Source organism: Cupressus sempervirens, chromosome 9 (assembly GCF_028749045.1).
Source record: "Cupressus sempervirens isolate cs-2001-9-10 chromosome 9, ASM2874904v1, whole genome shotgun sequence".
NCBI classification, from domain to species: domain Eukaryota; kingdom Viridiplantae; phylum Streptophyta; class Pinopsida; order Cupressales; family Cupressaceae; genus Cupressus; species Cupressus sempervirens.
Genome location: NC_143126.1, coordinates 48,013,926 through 48,030,424, shown reverse-complemented (window position 1 = coordinate 48,030,424; position 16,499 = coordinate 48,013,926). Strand labels below are relative to the sequence as shown.

Sequence of the window (16,499 nt, the reverse complement as noted above, 5' to 3'; positions counted from 1 at the left end):
ATTTAAAATTCCTTTTTCCAACCTTGAACTTCTGCATTTCAATTGAACTATTTGTTTAACATTTGATTTACAAGGAGTAACTAATGTTCGAGGGTACAGATACATCCGTATATGGTTGGTCTGACACAAAGTGGCCTTCCATTGCCATCGGATACTGTTGAAGGGCCTGTTTATGTAAATGCTAAACAATATCGTGGAATTTTGCGACGCCGTCAAATACGGGCAAAAGCAGAATCTGAGAATAGATTGATTAAATCGAGAAAGGTAAATAATCTAGTACTGCCCATGAACTTGTTTACATGATACAAAGTTATTCCAAAGCATTGTCTGCACAGTCCTGATGTGTCAAGTAGAATAACATGAATAGTTTATTTAAAAGCCATATAAACAGAAAATGCTGAAATCAATTTACTTACAAGATCAGTGCAGGAAACTAGAAGACATCGTATAGTTTATAATTGCCAGGAATGATCATCTTGATATGCATAGAATTTGAGCTTTTGAACACTTTCATTTTAACATACAAAGTTGTTTAGCTTGTTTATGTGTTTCATTGCAAATTGTCTAGATTGTGAGGCTTGGACAGAATGAATGGAATTGACAAAAAGAAACTCGATCAGTGTTTTAGGTCTTCCTCCAGCTAGAGGTACATCTATGTTATGTCACAGGGTTTGCTGAATTTTATGTATAAATTTTGAAATTTGGTGAAATCCTATAAATTCTAGGAATTTCTTCTGACTCGCCCTAAAGTTCATATGGAACAAGGCTTGGCCGTTTTTAATAAGTGAGGGAGACATTTTGAAAAGAAATGAAGGGCGTCATAAGGGTCAGGTGGGGTGATGAATGATAAGGATATGACTTGCACCTTGTTCCTGGCACAGTAGGCAGAACCATTGGACAAAGAACTTAAAGAGTACTGATCGTTGATAGCAAGTCCTGCTGTTCTTATTTGGATCCATTTCCAACAAAATAGGTCCTGAAGTGAAGGAAGCTCCTTAATTGTACGGCAAGCATAGTGGAACCAGCACGCTCATTTGGTCTCATAAGAGTTTGTGGAAAAAGTGATCCATTTGTAGCTGCTCTGGCAGATAGCAAGAGGAGAGCGATCCCCTTCCAACTTTAAAGATGATATTCTACTGGCGAAAAACTGCTATTGTAGCTTTTATCAATGTTTCCTTGTTGAATTAAAATATTGTTATTTGTCTTTTAAAGCATTGTAATGGATAATTTAAAACATTTAGATTGAATTTTTAATTTTTTATTACTAAACTTTAATATCAGGTCCAACAACTTCATATTCATTTTAATTAAATAATCTGTTAATGTTTGAAATACTAAATGCTAGTTGTCGATATTTGCATTTAAAAAAAAATGAAATTAATGTTGGCAATCACAACCAACCTAGCAGTCCAAACTCTATGAACTTGCCTGTGTCCATTAAATGCTTTGTCGAGCCCAGAGGCCATAATTGAAAATTTCTTGCCAAATTTTATCATTGCTGAACACAAACACAAATCTTGTGACATAGCTTGCATGAAAGCAAAAGTGAATCAAGTTACTTGTTTAATCATGGTGAAAGCATTTGTATCTACAGACATGGTAAAGTATTCTGTACTTCAATATCCATTGTGCTCGTACAACCAGTACATCTGTGGTAGAATAGTTAGGTCAAGTTATAGGAACAATACCTACAGAGCATTACAAATTGTTACAAGTTAGGATAACTCGAGGTGAGTTTCAGTTGAAGATGGAAACAATGTAGAAGATTTTCTGAAATCAAAGAAGTTCGTTCATTCCCTAGAAAGTAAACATCAGAACGAGTGATACCGTTTGACCAGAAATTGGGATTTAATATGGATTTCACATGATTTTCTGTGCTTATAAAATTCATTTTTTAATTAGATCAAAGGAGTTTAAAAACAATGAACAACAAAGCATGAGGAAGGAAATTTTAGCATCCTAAAATCATAAAAACCTAGAGAAGATCACTAGAGCACCGAAAGAGGGAAGGCTACATTTTTTTCTTCAAATCCATGCTGCAGTCAAGATTGGGGGGTCTTATCAAACTACTTTTAACTGGTAATCTATACAATTGAACAATACAAAGAAATAAAACCTGTTAATCTACGTGTAAAATCTTCTTTGCTTCCTTCTTTGCTTAACTTCTGAAATTAATTACATGGTAGCAGAGCTAATTAGTTGAACAAATCACCGAATTGGGTGCCATAGTAGGAGTTTATTACGCAAGGTGTCTCTCTTTACCCATATGTTAGAGAGTTAAAGGAGGAAAGTATTGCTGCATTATTCAATGCTATAATGATATCACGCATTACCTGAACAAGATTAAAAGTGCAACTAGGGTGTCTCTTCTAATGCATTTTGAGATGGTGTCTCTTCTAATGCATTTTGAGATGCATCATACATTGGAGTTCTTCACAAAAATCTGGATTGAGGTTACCCATTGAGAGTTGCATCTTATTGTCGGATCACAAAAGGTATCGATATTCTTGGGATCATTTGACCCTTTCTAAGGCAACACATCTTTCTTCAACAATAGCTGGAATACTAGAAAACTATTGAAAACTCTCGTTTTTCTCTCAATTTCTTTGTTTTTTGCAGCATATTTATGAATCCCTAGACTCCTTAGGAGTACTTACCTAGCCGACCAGCCTCTGCTCCTCTTGAAAGCTCAAAGAAATGAGTGATGACACAGTGTTGACTTTTGGTGAGACGCTAAGATTGTTTTTGGCAAATGTTAGATGCTGCTGCAAATGACATTGACCACCTTCTGCATATACACATGCCTGTTAAAGCTGAAGTTGAGTAAGAAGTAGATCTGCATGAAATTTTTGAACCTCCAACGTTCTTATCCTTGCCTACTTCCAATTTGGAAACAAGAAGATTGATAGAGGGAGAGGTGGAGTAAAGATCTCGATTAGGAAACAAGTAGAACTTGACTGCTGAAGAAAGTAGGCTGCAATGGTTAGAAAGTAGGCTGAAAGTAGGAATTCCACTTCAATGCGCGCATTTTGCTATTTTGAAGGATAAAAGCAAGACACGTGATTGTGAACATAGATAGGATGGTCCTATTTAATCTTACCCATCTTATTTGATCTTACCCCTCTTACTAGTCTCAATTAGGTTCATCTTGATGTGCCTTGTTTAGTGAAGAATCATTGTCGATATCAAGATAAGCTCATCTTGATTTTGCAAGCAAATCCACAAAACGATGTAGGGGAAGTCTTGTGGAGTCTACCGTGCCATGTACAACTCATCATAGATGTTGCAATAGTTGATGGTTCCTTTGAAGTAAGTGTACAAATCTTTTGTTTTTCTCCCATATCTTTGTTTTTATTGTTGTTTATAATGCATGTAGAGCTCTATGTTAAAAGTGTTTTATTTATTTTAGTTTTCAAAGTCTAGTTTTTTATTTTGAATCTTTTAAGATGTACTACTAGTTTTTATAGAGATTTTTTTATTAGTTTCTAGTTTCATAGTCGAGTAATATTGTTTAGAATAGGTTTTATTGTTGTGTCAAAATATAAAAGTGGCAAAAAATAATAGTAATTTTTCCCCGTTTTGATAGGAGCGCATGATTGGTGGTACTTGTAACTCCTCTCAACTTTTTATATATTATAGATTGTTTACAAACCTTGTGCTCATTCAAGCAACACCAGGAGACCATTACAAGCTTGCTCAATTGTCAAACTAAGAGAAATATGAGCTTCTTGCAAGCAACCACACTAGAAACAACAATTGAAAGACCAAGAGTCACAACTTAAAATTCCACAAAGATGTCCCTCCATAGTGAGAATTCATTGCTTTAACCAACTAAGGTAAAACTCTTGGACAAAAACTCCTCAAAAATTCACGAGGGGGGAAGATATATTCTTTCTTCACTATTGATGAAATGAGTTTGACTCGGACTTGAAGTTGTCAATGGTGCGGAACATTAAGGTTTTGCTGCTACCAGAGTCACATAAATTGAAATTGGACAAACTACAATGTTTGGAGTCATAAGATCCCAACATTTCTGTGAGTACATGAACCTCACAAAGATACATAGTGGACTACTTCATCAGAGGAGGACATTATGAGCAATTTCATACATCGATTAAGGAAGAAGTTCTGATCAGCAATGAGGCAATCAAACAAACAACAGAAGTAATTTATATGCAGCAAGCTGATCTATGTTATAACCTCCAAAAATTGTTGTGGTATGAAGGAATAGTTATGCATATGAATTTATGTAAGCTAGATAGATGTGAATACATATACTCACACCAAATTATATTGAGTCAATGAATGCTGAATCTAACACAAATGTCTATCAATTTATTGATATGAGTCTGCTTGTGATAATCAATCATGTTAGAGTGTAGGGAGTGCAAGGGGGGCAAATGGTGATGGATCTTCTACTGGGTACACCATCGCATGAAGATGGTTGGGGACTGCATGAGGCCAAAGGGGGCATCGTTTTCACTATTGGGCCTAGGGTTGGGGGTCATTTTAAGGGCACCCTATTGCAATCTCCACTACCAACCCCATATCAAGCAATTGTTGAAGCGAATGAGAAGGGATCCTCAATGAGAAGAGGAAAATAGGGTGGCGTGATAGTGGAAAATGATGTATAGGCCTCACTAGGTATGCCACCTCATAAGAATGGTTGAGGACCACATGAGAGTAAGGGGTATAGAGTTTTCACCCCATGGCCTAGGGTAGAGGATATTTGGTGCACCTCAAGATGTCTTCTATATTCACCCTTGTTATTGGTTAAACTCATATTTATATTTGTTATATAAATATATTTATTTCTTAACCCTAGGAATGGATTTATCTCTTGAATTATATTTGGATTATTATGTAACTTGGTTGTAGGGTATAGACTTATCTTATTCTTAATTGCATTATGCTCTGTATCTTGTTTGGGTCTGGGCTTTAGGGTACACGCATTACAATGTGGTTTATTGGATCGATCCCTAGAACTAAGTATTCAACCCCAAGGGATGGGAATTGGTCATAGGTGGACATTGTTGCCTCTTGTGGGCAAAGAGACGAATTGATTACCTCAAGAAATGGAATTGGTCATAGTTGGACTTTCTTGCCTCTTGTGGGATATCCCAAGGAATGAAATGGGTTGTAGTTGGACATTCCTATTACCTATGGGATAAGGGGCACGTTGTTGTGATGTGAATGTTGTAGGTTCTTGAGCTTAGTTGGGATGGGCATTTACTGGAATAAATCTATTTCAGTTTTGCCACCATGAAAGATATCCTTGTATCATAAACATGGAAGGTTGTCTAAATTATTTTCTCCAAAAGTGTCCATACATTTTGATTCGGGTCTCTAGATATCATTTTTCTTTGGTGAGAGGTATTCATCTTAGATTAGCATAGTGGAATGATAGAGCCATAACCTTGAGATTGATATGCAATCTTGGTATTGTGTTTTAGTATACACGTGCAAAAGGTAGATGATTTGATGTGCCAACTGCTCAAGGACAAGCAATTTTGGAACAAGATTGTAATGATCCCAGTATGTATCTTGGGAGATCGTTTTTCTTTGGTGAGAGATGTTCATCTTAGATTAGCATAGTGGAATGGTGGAACCATAATGATGAGGCCAACAATTCAAGCTTAGTGCTCCTCCTACTATTAGTTGAGGTCCCTGATAAGATGTTTTATATTGAGCTACTTTTTGGCCCCCCTACTAATATATGGCTCCCTGGTGAACTCAGTTTAGGGCATGGTGATTAGTTCTAGCTATAACTGCACCTCCAAAGGATGCTGAGGATTGCCAAGGGAAGTGGGAAAGCATTTCTCATGAGCTGACTATGCCCCACCAAAAAATTCTATAGATATTATAGTTCCCGATTAAGGCTGGCCAACCCCACTGAAGGATTGGTCCATAGTGCATCCCAAGAAAGTTCTTGAACACAACTTCCAAAAGAAAGCACAATAGTCTACTTCGTTCTCACATCTCTCTGAAAGAAAGCATTGAGATGGCGTGACTCTACCTAATGAATAATAGCTTGTTTACACCTCTCTCATCAACGACTTCTTTCCTTCCCTCCGAACAATCCTTTTGGTGCATTGAAGCTAGACTAGTTACAATCGGTTGCTTGATTAGAGTTGTTACCTCCACCTAGATCTGTAACAATGTTCCATAATCTGAAAGGGGACTCGTACCGCCTACTATTGTGCCAAAATAATTTAATAATAGGGGGTGAAGGGTAAATTAGTTGGTGTTGAAGGGGTCCCAACTATAGCCTCAATTGATACTTTTATTCTCAGTTGGGCTATTAGTTAGGGCATATTAGTTGGAAGCTAGGCTAGTAGATGGAGATGGGATTATTCGGAAGCTAGACTAGGTGGAGATGGGCATCTAATATTAATTTAATCGAGGGTGTGATTCTCATGTCGAATTTGCCAAGGGGAGCCATCAAGTAGAGCCCCAAAAAGTATTATCCATTGAGAAGGCTAGATAGCAGTTATTCTTTCTCTTCCTCCCATTGCATCGGGAATCAACGTTAGGTGGGTCAATGGGTTCCTTCTGTTAGAACTCATAACTTTTATATTTCGACACTATCCAGTGTCCCTATTGTATCCATAGATAATTAGGGGCCTCCCCAAGTGAGCAAATAAACTATTCTACCACCAACACCCCCGGTTGGAACCACTTGGTCTACCCTCCCTTTCACTTCTTGCCCTTGGAATAGTGCCCCTATTGTATCCATTGACATTTATTGCTTTCAACTTGTTGTTCATCCTTACAACTTTCTAGTAGAGGACCTTCCCATGTTAACTTATATATAGGCACTTGGATCCTGCTCCTCACCTTGATTAAATCTTTTGGCTTCTCTTGCTTGTACTATTTTATGGGTTATATCTAACTCACTTTCCCTCCAACCTCCACCCGTTGTATCTAGTCGATCCAGTTGGGAGGAGAAAGATGGTAACAACATAGTTGGCCCAACCCAATCAAGCCATTGTCACCCTCTATCATAATACTTACCATCCCTCCTTTTTACTTCCTTATCGTTAGTCTCTGCCCCACACCCCCATGTAGGAGTCCATACAATAATTTGCCCATTTTTTTTCTAGGTGGGCCCTTTCAATAGTTGGGGGTAGGGGTAGGACCTTCCCACCCATCCACTACTCTACAACCCCTTCCCCTTCCCCTTCCCTTTCCCCTTGCCCTTTGGCATAGTAGGGTCCCTCCTTTGCTTATTATTGTAGGGCTCCTTCAGTAAGCTATTATTCTAGGAGGAGATTAGTTGGTAGGGCCCACTCCTTGCATTGCATGATTATCTTAAGGGCGTGATCATCGAAAGCTTCCTTCAAAAGATTGATCCAATTAGTGATGGTGATGATGCAAAGGAAACCTAAACTGACTTAGCTTAAATGCACCATATCATATTACGACCACTAGAATCTACTATCGTCTATGGCCTTGGTGACTTCCCACCCTTCCTATATTGCTAAGCATTTGACAAAGCAACACTCTTAGTAGCGACAAAAGAGAGTGGATGTGACTTTCCAACTTTCTTTGTGGTAGGTTCATTTTTTTCACTAGCGCTTGACATACTTACTATTGTTAGGAGAGGTACTTTAAGCAGGTGGAGCTTTCATCGTTGTTATCCTAGATATGCCCCTATATCCTCCCATCCACGCTTAGGCTGACTTCTCCTTCCATCTCCACCCTTACCTTGGAATATTCCTACTTGGCCCCCATGGGACCTTGACTGAAGTTGGATCACCCATAGAATTTTAGGGACAAAACTATCACTCTCTGGGCCTCTAGGGCATTTGCTCGTAGGGGAAATGTTAATCAATCCCAAGAGCTGAAGTTCATGAACCACTTGTAGAGCTGCTGATCCGACAAAGTGTACTTGTTTGGCCTTTGGTCAAGTAAATCCTACAAAGAACTTAGATTTCATGTGTGGGGCCCATATAATTACATGGGAGTGGAGGGCTAAAGGGGGGCAAGCTGATTAATAAATCCCCCAACTATAGGAGGAGGACTAGCTCCCTAATATTTATAAGGGTTAACAAGCTGATTTGTAGAACACTAGGGCACTAATTAACACTAGAGGTAGATTAGTAGCTAGAAAGTTAGTGTGGGGGGTTCCCTACTATTTTAAGGGCTCCCCCCACCCACCCCAACCTTCATACTCTACTAACTCTCCTCATGCCTATAATTCCTTCTACTGCCATACTATGCCTCCCACCCCCTTGGCCAAAATAGTCAAGATGTCAACTACTTATAGAATGACAGGGGGTGAGTGGGAATAGAGAAAGCTCCTGGAACCCCTATCCCCCCTACAATTCTATGGGTGATTCTAACCCGTAGGCTTATTAATGAACGCTAGTCAAATCTTGGAAGCCCTTGCCGGTATATAAAGGGGTATACTGGAAGGGGCCCTTAGAATAGTAGGGATATGTGATTGACTTGAGCTCTACAATTCTGTCAGAGTAGATCCCCCGCTATTCTAAAGGGGTGGGGATTATAGCTTTTCTACTATTGGCCCTACTTTAATGCAAGGCGAATAGAGAGTAGGGCATGTTTCAGCTTCTTGATTGAAGGAATGGAGGGGGAGAAGCAAGAGTCGCTCCACCAACACAGTTCCTTTCCTGTCTCTCACTCTATTGATATCTTGTATCTAACTCCATTAAGATCGTTTTTGACGAATACGACCGATCTAGAGGAGGGGTTCACCAATCAGTTCTGGGGAGGAACATAGAGATTTGATGGGCACACCAACCATTTTCCCATTATGTGCATCAAAACCCCTATCCCTATTCCTAGGCTTGCTGTCAGTGATGAGGTGTGGTGAATGTAATGCTCGAACATTATGTTCTTGCATCATCCAAATGTATGTACTCATTTGTCCTTGCACCACCCATCCGTATGTACTCCTTCCCAGCGGCCCCCACCTAGTGATTGAGGAAGACCCAAGAATAATATCCATCCTGTTTCCTACTGTGCCAGGCCTCACCTCTCTCCGGTCGTTCTCAAAATTTGTTTTGGTGAAAAAGGTTGACTCGTCTAGGATCACCAAGTTCATCATTTCATTGAGTCTATCATTTGTATCATCAGTACCTCCACAATGGTTGCGATTCAGGAATTGGACTACTAGATCATAATCAGCTGTGGCGAATTGGACTACTCTACCAATTCTGATAGGGGAGGTCTACTAATTCTAGTAGGGGAGGGTTCTTTGATTGCCATCCAAGTTTGAAGACATTATTCCTCTTGAGTCATGGCAAGAGGAGTAACCACTAGTAGCTAGCCATGGCGATATAAGTAGTAACCTGACGTAGTGCAAGGAATGTTGTATCTCCAAAGGAGATGACCAAACCCCCAACTAACAATCACACAAGGAAAGCAAAACAATTTCACAGAGATCCCAATCAAATGCAAAAAGTTTCATTGAGCAGAATCAGAAGTTTACATCTAACATGCCGGGTTGCAAGGCCTTCCCGGTTATGGCCAATACTAATAAGAACTAAGTCAATTCTTAGATTTGACCATTTATCTCAGATGCTAACATCCTGCAGGTTGCCTCAGCCTCCGGCTACTATTCTGCCTCATCGATCATCCATCAATCATGCCCTTAGATGATCACAAGCTCTAAATTTATACAAAAGGCACCATAGATTGGCATTGAAAATATGACATACCTAGACAAACGTATTAAGATCGGTTGGCTTGAATTACAACTAATTGCAACTTTCTAGAAGTGATCCAACCACCGAGTCGGCCACACATAAATCCACCTCGAGATCCACACCAATTATCTTCATTGATTGAAACTTCAATCACAACCCACTATTAATAAACCGGTGAATGCTCATAACTGATGAATACGAAATCGGTGACAACACAATAGTCGAACCAGTGAACACTCTGAACTAGCAAATCAATCAACACGAGTCACAAAGAATAACTCTTGAAGAGATGGGATCATAGATGTAGCTTCTATGAGTACAAAAGAACAAACCATTATCATCGCACATGCTTGACACCTCCACACACTGACCACACACAGAATCTCAAAAAACTGCCCAAAACAAGGAACTTCAACAGACCAAAAGGAAATACTCTAAGACACTGCAAATCCTCCATGAACTCAAGATGCTCCTGCGTTAGACACCCAAGGTAGATAGAAAAGTGCGTCTCAAACTTTGAAGCCATAAGTAAATCTGAATAAAATCTCATCTTGACCATCAGTTTCCAAATCCTCAATGGTAGTAGGAAGCCAGTCCTCACAAGCAACCTCGGAATCCTCCAGTAAGATCTCAGAACTTTCGGATCTGCAACAAACCAATCAGCATGCTCACCAACTAGAACAAACTGATTTGCAACCTTATCAGCCAGTATCAAATCAGCCTTCTCTTTCACTAACAAACTCTGCAACTCACCACAAAGCTCATGACTGTCAACCAGCAACTCATCTGTCACCAAGGGTTCAAACTGTTTACTACCTGCTTCCTCGGGTAACATCTGCAGCCCTGCAACACAAGTAACAACATCCAACTGGAACAAACCAGTTTGCAACTCCTTAACAACAACAGGATTATCATCTCCAATGAAAACCTTATAAGTAACAACATTATTAACCTCAACAACATGTAAACTCTCAATAAGATGCAAACTCTCATCAACAAGTTTATCAACACCAACATTCTCCACATCATCTTGAACTAAAGGCAACTCCGCAACATCATCAACAATCTCATTATCAACGACAAGCTGCTCTGCAATTTTTCACATCAGATCCAACCATCTGATTGTGAAAACCAATTAGATCTGCCACTTCACCCTCAGCAAGGTCAGCGTTTACCTCCTTAGCAGTAACCTCAACTTGCTTTCTTCCTCTCTAAACAAGTCTTCTAACCGGCCAGACAACTCTCCTTCTGATCAGTAAATGCCAACTCTCAAACTTACCAGTGATCTCATCCAACTTCTTTTCAAACCAGCTAAAGAATTCAGCTTCCGGCTGATCAAGCTTTTCCATCAGATTCCTCCCAAGGTGCAATTGCTTCATATTGACGATATGATTGCAAGACTCCTGTTGCCTCACAGTCGGTGATTGCAAGACACCAGTTGCCTCACAGTTGGGGATCTATTGAACATTTTTGCAACCTGCCTCGATTCAGCGATCTGTTCACCAACAAAGGAATGTGTCAAGAGTTTCACCTTCTCCGAAGGTTCATAACCGGTAACATCGTCCTTCTGATACATCCTCGTGCTAATACCATGCAATCGTGGGTCAGGTCTACAATCTGCCATCCCTTGACAAACCAATTCAGGATCTCACGAGCTCAGAAACATCTAGCACATTGAATCTGTCAGTCTCTCATCCAGCATAACCACCAAACCTTCAAGCAATTAACCCCTTTCGATCTATGTGCGAGTCTTCTGCAATTGCAAGTCAGAACCACAATCTGCTACCTCACAACAAAGAAATCTAAGGCTCCACAAGTTGATCGATCCACCACATGGCTACTGCAAGGACGGAATATGCTTTGATAAAAACCCACTCTGATAAAAGTCCAGCTCTGATGAAACCTGATGCAGTGGAAACCCTCTGCAATTGTAGGCCAGATCGCAACCTGCCCCCCTTCAACCAAATCAACTAGGGTTTGCAAAGAATGAGCTCTGATATTACCTGACATAGTGCAAGGAATGGTGTATCCCCAAAGGAGATGGCCAAACTGCCAACAAACAAACACTCAATGGAAAGAAAACAATTTTACAGAGATCTGGATCAAATCTCAACAATGAGAAGAATCAAAAGTTTACATCTAACATGCCTGGCTGTATGGCCTTCTCGGTTACGACCAATACAAATAAGAACTAAATTGATTCTTAGATACAACCATCTATCTCAGATGCTATCATCCTGCAGGATGCCTCAGCCTTCTGCCTCATCGATCGTGCCCTTGCATGATTGCAAGCCCTAAATTTATACAAAATCCACCATAGGTTGGCATTCAAAATATCACACTCCTAGAGAAACGTATTAAGACTGGTTTGGCCTAAATTACAATTAATTGCAACAATTTTCTAGAAATGATCCAATCACCAAGTTGGCCAAACATAAATCCACCTTGAGATCTGCACCAATCATCTTCATCGATTGAAACTTCCATTGCAGTCCACTATCAACAAACCAGTGAATGCACAAAACTGATGAACACAGAACTGGTGAAAACACAACACTTGAACCAGTGAACACTTTGAAACGGCAAAACAAACAACAGAACCAGTCACAAAGAATAAATCCTGAAAAGATGTAATCGTAGATGTAGCCTCTATGAACACTAAGGAACACACCCTTTTCATCACACACGTAGGAAACCTCCACAGACATACTACACACTAAATCTCAGAAAACTGCCCAAAATTCAACAGACCAAAAGGAGATTCCTCCAAGACTCTTCAACATGAACCCAATCTGCTCCTGCATCTTAACCACACCCAATGGGATGGGTAGGCTCCCATCGTTCTATAGGCCCCTAAAATTCGATGGGTGGTAGATGTCATTTGTGGTAGGAGATAGTTGTGGTTAGCCATTCCAGTTTGTGCTTCGACCCATGCCCGTTCTTCGCCCGATTTGAGGTACAACCATTCATTTCTCCCATTCACAAGGTCACGAGTCGAGGGGACTACTTCTGAACCGTGTTGCGAGTTGGTACAGAGTGATGATGAAAATGAAAGTGATGCCCTATATCCTCATCACTGTGTGGATAGGGCAAGTGTTGAATAATTGCTCCCTAGTTGTCAATCTACTGCTTCTGTAGGCGTAAACAACCCTTGTGATTCTCAATACCACATGATGATGTTGTGAACTACAATCCCTATTCTTGGTAAACACGTGCCTATAGAATTATAGGCCCTTCACCCCACCTGAGAGGTAGATTATTGTAGGGCATTCATGATTCTGCTTATAGATAGTAGTGCCATAATCTGAATGGCCATACAACCTACCCTATATTAGAATGGGAATAGGAATGGGCAGATTATGGGTGCCTTTTGCTTTTTGTTCTAGTTCTCAATTCATCCATTTCTCTCCCCATAGGTCCACTTTGGATCTCCAACTTGTTGTTCATGTTGTATAGATGCCCCCCCATAGTCCAATCCAGTAAGGGCAGCTATAGTTCTGGTTTTAGTTGGCACTCCCCCGATGGAGGAGACTCGTCTATATGGGTGAATCTCAGACCTTAGTATCGTTCGGTCACTCCCATCTCAATCTATATAGAGGGAGGGAAGGGCCGAACCGGTTCCCATAAAGTCTTACAGTCCAACTATGTGTTATAGGGATTGGGGGGCAACAAAAATATAGGCGAGGGCAGATAGGCAATAGTCTATAGTCCTTGTCCCTACATCTAAGATCACACTTATATATCCATAGAGGGGAGGGGGTCGAGCACCACATCATCCATCATCCGTATGAGTCTACCTATTCATATTTGTAATAGTGCTCGACCAACATTCCTGCTTGGGGGCCACTTGAGGGATTAGTTAGTTTACTCTCCTCCCTGAACTAACTAGAGTGAGTTAGAGGTTCATACTTACATGATCATTCCCTCATTCTTGGCAATTTGACATTCCCCATATAGATAGAGGGGGGTGACAATTTAGGAGGCACTACAACTGATTTAGTAGACACTGCAACCCCTATCTCTATATGTGGTCGCCTACCTATTGTTCAATAGGTGATAGGTTCCAACTCTAGGTGATTTAATAGGTTTCAAAGCTCATTCCAATGATCAACCGGTGCAAAAGAAAGAATCTCTTGGTAGGATGAGGGGACATTCTATACTCTAGTCATGCCCCCAGGGGGGCGATGATATTTATGTATGCTCATTGAGCTTCCATATATAGTCAATCGAATCAACGTGTTCAACCCATCTCCATCGCAGAAGGGAGCCAGAGATATCTTCCATACGAAACAAATGATTGATATCGAATCAACTCCACATGATTGATCCTCTTATCTTACAGTGGCATTAAACTATAGTCAGTTGTCTATAGTCTTCTCTTCTCTTTCGATACAATAGGCATTGAATTATAGAGAGATGGGTTGCTTGAGCCCATTGCATCATTGAGGTGAGGACCAGCCATATGCCCAGCGCATAAATGAAATGCTTCGAGCACCTATGGACCAGACTAGATATGAATAGTAGGTGATGGTAGCCAACTAGAATTGTTGGGCCCCATAAATAGTAGAGAGAGGGGGTCGAGTGCTAGTGTATCTATCGCTTCTATTGAGATGGACCCACAGCTAAGATCAGATCGGATAGGATTAGATAAGATAGTTCAGGGGCTGGGGAGTCCCCCTTATATCCATATAGAGGGAATAGAGTTGGACCCCTATCTATCTTATCTATGGTCCCCACCCCTATACATCTTATCTATACGGCCCCTCCATCCATATATGGAATCCATCCCCACCCAACCATGCCCACCCTTCTCAGCCCTTAGTAAACCTCCCCCCCCCCCTTACCCGGGTGGGTAGATGCTTTAAGCTGGGTATAGAATAGCACACGGCACAGTGAAAAAGGAGAGATGGAAAATAATGGTTGAAGATAGAATGTTGTGCTGGGATCCATCCTTGTTTCCTACTGGAAAAGTTTTTAACTGCCGTTGCTTTTAAGGATCCTGGGTCAACTTTGGAGTTTCACATTTATCAATTTCTAAACTTATCATACTCGGTTACAGTTGTTGAAGGCAAATTTTGAAAAATTCAAAACAGTATAATATTGGAACTAGAGAGTATTTCATAAAGAATCTAGTTCTTGTAAAAATAATATTGATTTTGTGCATAGATGTAGTTTGATTACTGGGTCATATTATGTTATGTATTTTAATCATTTTTCTTGCCATTGCAGAGCTAATGTGTCGACTTAAGTCATTAATGTCATGGAGACTATATTGTTTTTGTATCATATTTTAGCTTTTTGTATATGTAAGCGTAGTCAATGTAAAGATTTACGCAAATAAAATTATATTGGTTTATTTATGTTTTTGTTTGGTAACAAATATCAAAAATTTCATCCCTTCCTAAAACAGAGTACGTGAATAGTGTGTGGAAAGTGATCTTCAACCATCGTTATACAAATCATGATTTTGATTTCATTTTACATGCCTATTTATCATACTAAAACACATTTCAATTTCATGCACAAATTCCAATTTAAAATTTTCAGTTGACAAATTCAGATTTATATTTCTTGCTTGCATTTTATCCATAAAATGTTAAATTTCTTAGAAGCTATTTAAAGCCTTTTGAATTGAATTTTTCTATCATGGAAAATGTGAGGGAGCTACAGTAATATTGTAATTATCAGATTTTCACTAATGAGAATTTTATGCAGCCATATTTGCATGAATCTCGACACTTGCATGCTTTAAAGCGAGCAAGGGGTTGTGGTGGTCGGTTTTTGAATACCAAAAAGGATGATAAGGCTCAAGATGGAATGCCAGTGGAAAAGAGTTTACAGGGTCAAATTGGGCAAGATGTTGAGGCAGGCGTGGCTAATACAGGACAAGTGAGCAGTTTACAAGGAAACACCTACGCTGAACAAACACAAAATATTTGTGATGTCACAAAACTTGAAAACAGTGATGTATCTGCTCAGTCAGGAATAGCATCATCTGGAATGTCGACTGGTCTGTGTCAGAATCATCGTCAGAGTCAACCTCTTCATTCATCTGCATTTCATCTATTTTCAGTTGGCAGTTCTGAAAGTGGACAGGTTGGGAGTATGGTTTCAAAGGGAGGCCACCATACAGCAGTGGCAATTCAGTAAGGCACTTTCAAGGAGCTGTTTTCTGTTTTGTCTAGCTTTACAGTTGCCCTTCTTGTTTATAGCCCGAGAAATGCATTCCAACACGAACTGGTCAATCTAGATTACAAGTTCTGTACAGATCAAAACTCTGGTATAGGTACATGTAAGAATTGTAGGTTGTGTTTCCTTTATATTAAACAGCAAATGTTCTTCTGTTAGCCTGGAGATGTTATATGACGAGTTCCTTGGTTTGCATCTATGTAAAGATGTTCTATACCTCAGGCATTGCACCAAAAAGGTTTGAACAATTGACTTGGAAGTTACAGTTCCTTGATCACTGTTGTGTGGTAGATGATGCAAGACAGGGCAGGATTATTAAATCTACTTCCAAAGTAGACCGAAGGCAATTCATTCTTGGCTTTACCATGCTTCCTTGTGTATTGTGAAATTAATCAAAACTATACTGTAAGACCTTGTGTTTTTCTTTTGAACGCGCGTAATTCCTAAAATTTACTGTAACCTAGTTTTCGGCTTGCATTTCGGTTTGGGTTTCTTACCTTCCTCTTTCTTATTGCTGGTAAGGTGACTTCATTTTGTGCTTGACAAATTTCAATCACAATGAATTTCTCTCCAATTCAGTTCTTAATATAATCTTCACTGGAATTGTTAATCTCTGTTGATATCAATTATGATGGCGTA

At 39.8% G+C, this 16,499-nt stretch overlaps 1 protein-coding gene across 3 annotated transcripts in view; it reads left to right on the top strand.

The window, feature by feature from the left end:
- The window catches only part of LOC149537552 (nuclear transcription factor Y subunit A-3-like), a 30,897-nt gene extending 14,560 nt beyond the window's left edge, over positions 1-16,337 (top strand). For all 3 annotated transcript variants that reach the window (XM_089798954.1, XM_089798955.1, XM_089798953.1), the window contains 2 exons: positions 100-264; positions 15,387-16,337. In XM_089798954.1, the coding sequence (XP_089655080.1) occupies positions 100-264; positions 15,387-15,821 (600 nt within the window). In that variant the 3' untranslated portion in view covers positions 15,822-16,337. The remainder of the gene's footprint in view (positions 1-99; positions 265-15,386) is intronic.
- Positions 16,338-16,499: the final 162 nt, after the last annotated feature.